Source organism: Aptenodytes forsteri, unplaced genomic scaffold, assembly GCF_000699145.1.
Source record: "Aptenodytes forsteri isolate BGI_AS27 unplaced genomic scaffold, ASM69914v1 Scaffold563, whole genome shotgun sequence".
Classification (NCBI taxonomy): domain Eukaryota; kingdom Metazoa; phylum Chordata; class Aves; order Sphenisciformes; family Spheniscidae; genus Aptenodytes; species Aptenodytes forsteri.
Window position 1 is genome coordinate 1,505,429 of NW_008795318.1, and position 5,964 is coordinate 1,511,392.

A 5,964-nucleotide genomic window follows, 5' to 3' on the forward strand; every position below is an offset into this window, starting at 1 on the left:
ACCTTTTTTCTTTCTTTTTTCTTTTTTTTTTTTTTTTTTTTTTAATTTGAGGGAGGGGGAAATAGAGGAAGAATTTCATATGTACAAAGGCTGAAAAGTCTTTCTTTGTGAAGCTAAATTAGTTCAGGAAAACTGTATCAAAATTGTAATCACATTTACTGTAATGCTGTCTTTTTACTTTTTTTTTTAATTACCAACGATCATATGAATGAATTTTTAGTTGAGTTTCCAACATGGCAGCTCTTTTCCTACAGCACGTTTGCACATGCTGTCGCGAACCCAAAGAGAGTGAGGTTGGGTGCATTCTAGATTATGTCAATTCACAGTAGTCGCATTCCACTGAGGTTATGGGTTCTGCCTGCTCTGTCTTTCTTACTTGAGGAGCCATTCATTTACTGAAAGAGAAACAAAACAAAAAACAATTATGCTTTAATAAACTCCAAATATGAAACTGGCTGGATTTAACACTGTGTTAGGAACTTGAAATGTCTTGAAACAGCCAGGAGGTTCAGTTTCCTCCTCTTTCTGGAAAAGAATTAAGTCTGAATGACTGTTTCTTTGAAGTATTGCAACTCAGTCGTCAGCCTTGTTGCTGAAAATGTGTTTTCTTTTCCACCCTTCAGTAGTATTCCTTCATAACCATAGTATTATTGGTAAGAAGGCGCTTTTATACCATTATTGCAGGTAATACAACTGTGTGTGCGTAGGCTAAAAGATCCATAAGACACATTACAGCTCAGTTGTGAGCCCCCAGCTGTGGCAGTGTAAGACTCTACCAGCAGGAGACTGGCTTGGTTCATTTGTTTAATATCCATTGTGTAATACAAAACTTTCCAATTTGGGTGTTTGTTATGGTGGCGCACCTCCAAAGTGAAATTTATTCTTTTGTTTGAGATCAGCTGTCATCAAGACTAGCTCATCCCCCTTTTTCTTTCCAAGGTGGGTAAGACAGAGCAAAATGCACTTTGTAAGGTGAGAAGACTTTAAAATGAGGCTAGAAAACTGAAGGCCTGTCCTATCTGCCTTTAAAAAAATATTAGATGTCCCAGACTGTTTTTTGTCATGCTTTTCCTGCATGTTTCTGGGCAAATTTCCTCATCCATTTCAAATATGTAATGTTTGACTCATACCATTAGTCCCCCAGATCTGGAGTTTCATTTGTTTTTATTTGTACGCTTTGTTATGCACTTGGGTTTCTCAAAGAAAAGAGCTCAGTGTAAGCATAGAAAGGATTATTCTGGAGGTAGAACGTACCTCTATACTGTAGTTTCTGTGCTCTATTGTTTGGACAATCTTTTCCCTGTAAACTAAAGTTGATATTAGTTCGGATACATCGATTGTTGAGAGGCTGGACTGGTCTGAAATTGTCGCTCATGCTCAGAAATATCTGTGATGGCTGATTCTGGCTTAGCAGTCGTAAAGAATGCATCTATACAAAATACAAAACAAGGATTTTTAGTACTGGTCTTTCCTGCAAGTAAACAACATACAACACTATTAAATAGACTACTTAATAAATGAAAGTTAAACAGAATTTCAGTGATTTGTAGTCAGAGGTGGGTTGAAAGAGTTAACGAGGTAAAACTGTTCCTTCTGTGGTCCTCTGTTTCTGAGCCCCATTTTAAACAAAAGTAACTAGTTTTGTGTGGAGTAAACGAAAATGGTATGAGGTGTCCTTGGCTGAGCAGGAAACAAATGGAATCCAGAGTACTGGATGGCAGCAGCTGGTGCAGAGAAGATGAACTTGATGAATGACAAGAACTAATTTCCTAAGTTTTGTAGCTATTAGTGTAGCTTCCAGTTGAGAAGACAGAGTTTTGGATGATGGTACTCAAGAAGCAGGTATGGCCAGTCAGGATGGAAAGGATAACTGACAGAGTTATGCTGCTGAAGTCATGAAATTAATGATGTTAAAAAGCAAAATCCTCTCTCCATTGACAAGTCTGTCCTGATACTGTCTGTACTGTGTCTGTAGTGTTCTTCTGGTAGACTCTGGCCTTCTTTTGAGATGGTTTTACGGATCAGCAGAGAGGGAATTACTGAATCACTCGGGATTTTCAGTGCGCCCCGCAGTGGTTGGATGCAAACTACAAGCAGATGACAATGGTTCTTATGATGACTATGCAGCTGTGCTAAAAGCATGTTAATTGGTTCAAGTCAACCAAAATCTTTCAAACTTTGTATAGGAAACTGGAGAGAGGAGAAAAAAAAAGCTGCAATCTGTAAATCAGAAACCCTAAAAATATTTTGGTTTAAAAATATAAAAAGAAAATATTTTCCATGTCAGTGTACAATTTAAGAGGTTTGGTTGTGGCATTTAATGCTTAAATGGGGAAATCCAGTAGCTGGGGTTTACATACTGAAAATCTTTAACAGCTCCCAGGGAAAACTTGTGTGTTGCTTTTTCAGTCTGAGTACATGATGTAATTAGTAAGTATTCCATGAAATCAGTTTGCAGCACTAATAGTGGAGGATGTAACTAACCAGTAAAGCGTGACAAGGAGTAAGTATCATGAGATTATAACCCATAGGTACTAGCATAGACTCCAGAAATATTCTAATCCTTGTTTTGCACATTAATGTTGTAACTAAAAATGTTGCTTGTAGGAAAATGTTCGAGTCTCCTGCTTGAAAAGTTCAGAATGTACAGCATGTCTGCCTGTGCTCAGCTGCATCATTCTCCCAAAGTACCCATTTAGAAAAGAAACAAAGTGCTTTCTCTGCATCTAGACAAAATTGGACAGAAGGAATATCATGAAGATATAACATCTCTCAGGCTTTTTAAAGTCATCTTATTTATAAGGTTAATATGATTTTTAAATCCCAAAGTAATCTTTAGGGTTTGTACAGCATGTCTGCCTGTGCTCAGCTGCATCATTCTCCCAAAGTACCCATTTAGAAAAGAAACAAAGTGCTTTCTCTGCATCTAGACAAAATTGGACAGAAGGAATATCATGAAGATATAACATCTCTCAGGCTTTTTAAAGTCATCTTATTTATAAGGTTAATATGATTTTTAAATCCCAAAGTAATCTTTAGGGTTGTCTTATCATTCCTCATTTCATTTCTTAGGCCAGATTGCTCTGCTGCATGCTTGGGACAGGCAGATGGTTGTTCAAGTATTCCTTCGGGATTCTAGTACGCAAGAGAATAGGTTTTAGTTCAGCTCACAGCTCCGTAGGCAACTCATTGATGGAAGCTCTGGAGAAGACTGCAATTGGTGTTTAACCTGGTGTTTTCTGGTGTTAGGCCTTGGATTGTAAGCGAGTCATACAGAAATGTAGTCTCTATGGCTTTTCCACTGGTGTGTTTCCTCAACAGCATAATTTTGACTATGAAATTAATCATGTTTTCATTTGCATAATTTATCCTGCTTCTTTCTAATAGGGGCTTCAATTTTTCAGTCTGATTTTTCTGAAGATACTTGCAATGTCTATCCTGTCATCTTATTCTATACCAGAAAGCACTGGCTGATTTTTGATCCATATATTGGATCTCTGTCACATTAACATGCTATTGATGTGTATTTAAATGGCCACGAATGTCACTTACAATTTGTCTGTTTCTTTCTGACCTAAGAATGGCCTCTGTTATACTTAAAACTTCAGTTATTTTTGCACAACACTGCTAGATTTGTTTTAGAATCCCCATATCTCTATTCACAGAACCATAGAATAATTTAGTTTTGAAGAGACCGCCGGAAACCATTTGGTTCAAATCACTGAAAGTAGGGCCTACCTCAAAGTACGTGTGTGTGTGTATAGATACTTAGGGAGCTCTAAATAGTCAATGTTTTCATTTTGGCAAAAAACTCTTCAATGCTTTTGCAAATGGTATAAATTGCAGGCAGAGATCCCTACAGCAAAAGGTTGAATCTGATTTTGTATGTAAAGCCACAAATATATATGTTTAAAATACTCTTTTGTACCTATACCAGATCGAGTAACTTTTTTATTATTTTTACCTGCATCCTTGTTATGTAGACAGGTTTGTTCATTATTATCCAGCTTGCTGTTTCATAGCAGGGTGGAATTGTCATTGACCCATCATACGTAATGAAACTAGACGTCTCTGGATAAAGTTCCTCAATATTAAGCCCCTGTAGTAAGTATGCATCATCTGGAGAATAAAGAAGGAAAATAATTGAGATAAAACAATAGCTTCACAAAAAAAATCCCACCCTTTTTATGTACAATCCTTATTCCAGAACATCATAATCAGTTTTACCGAAATATGAAGTGTAATGAACATACATTTCTGAATGCTCCAGCAGTTTGTACAAGAACAAGTAACGTGAATTCACTAATCCTGCTTGGGTTGAGTTCTACTCTTAGATGCCCGTGCACACCTTCTGTGAGTTTAGCCCAAGCATTCACAGTGAAACTCTGAATCATGTTTAAGAACTGGAGCTAAAAGCTTCTTGAAGCTGCAGTTATTGATTTAGATGCAGCAGTCTTTTGGAGAATGTCAACTTATCGTAGCTTGGAGTGATTAACAGTTTTTGCTCAACAAAGCCTTGGGAAGGCCAAGAGTGTTAAAACTTAATTGCCCTTCTACCACAGGAGGAAGTTAAGGTTAATGCATGATAATAAAGCTGCTCAATGAAGCCTGCTGGCCTTTCATGTGCACAGTGGGGGTGGATGCAGTGCAAGCTCACTCAGAATGCTAAAATCGGGGTGAAAAAGTATGCTGGAAAGCAGCTTACTAGAGTCCCTGCTTTTGTTGTAAGTCTCCCTGTGAATTAATGAGGTATCCCTCTGCAACAGAATTCACCCTGTGCACATGTATCAAAATATAATGAGATATGGTTATATCTTTCAAAATTCATAGAAAAGGCTGAGGAACTTTGATACGATGTGCACTATTTCCCTTGTGTAATGCTGGCCCTACAATATTTTTGGCAGTGCTGTCAAAACTGGAGCTCAGAATTTCCTGCCAAATCTTAGGCTGTAGGAGTTCCTTAATAGGAAATACTCGGGGATATACACACTTTACTTCTTATATGCTACTGCTATCGTGTATCTCGGAGAAAGCTGGGATGGTTACGAGCCGTAATGTTGCGAAATCTCTTTGCATGCTTTCACTTGCATGTAGTGTGTTCAATATGGTTTATTTGCGGAGTGAGTGCTAAAATGCGGGCAAGGAAAGCTGCGTATTTAGGTGTGTTTCCCTTTTCAATACACAAGACATTGTTTTTAGTGGAAGGCAAGGAAGATAGTACAAATAAAATAGAAGATACTGCTCAGACTAAAGAAAAGAAAGTGAATCTTTTAAGTCAATGTCAATAATTCAGGCATTTCTGTTGGATTCTCTGATATTTTCATGTACCATTCACTGTAAGTTTAAACAGTTTTTGGTTTTGTGTTGTTTTTTTTTTTTAAAGCTGATAAACAGTTCCTTGGCCATCGGGAAAAGATTGTAAATGGAACCAAGGAAAGAAATATGAATGATCAAGGAAGCGTATAAGAACTAAAAAAGAAAAGAGTAATTTAACTTGAATTTAAAATATTCTAGCTGAAGTATGAAACTTAGATGAGCAAAATGCTTGTCTCCTACTACCTAATGGGAAAAAAAATAAGGACTGCAGACTACTGTCTTGGGCAACAGGAAATCAACCATCACAGGCAAAGCAAATTTTTTTATTTTGACATAGTGCAGTCAACATGCTACAGGCTTCTGGGGTAGCAATATTAGTGGCTATAGCATCAGTTAGTGTCAAGGTGAGAGTGGTAACATTTATACCACATTGACCAGTGCCTTACAGTTATTTCATATTTTAAATGTGTTTGTTATTTTACAAAATAATCTTGGCATGTCATAGAATCATAGAATAGTTTGGGTCACCTAGTCCAACCCCCCTGCAGGACATCTTCAACTAGAGCAGGTTGCTCAGAGCCCCGAGCCCCGTGACCTTAAATCTTTCCAGGGATGGGGCATCCACCACCTCTCTGGGCAACATGTGCC

At 37.6% G+C, this 5,964-nt stretch overlaps 1 protein-coding gene across 1 annotated transcript in view; it reads right to left on the bottom strand.

Annotated features, from left to right (window-relative positions):
• Positions 1-372: 372 nt before the first annotated feature.
• The window catches only part of CA10 (carbonic anhydrase 10), a 215,746-nt gene continuing 210,154 nt past the window's right edge, over positions 373-5,964 (bottom strand). The window contains exons 7-9 of the mRNA XM_009279683.1: positions 3,965-4,119; positions 1,255-1,429; positions 373-395 (exon numbers count right to left, since the gene is read on the bottom strand). Coding sequence (XP_009277958.1) covers positions 373-395; positions 1,255-1,429; positions 3,965-4,119 — 353 coding nt within the window. The remainder of the gene's footprint in view (positions 396-1,254; positions 1,430-3,964; positions 4,120-5,964) is intronic.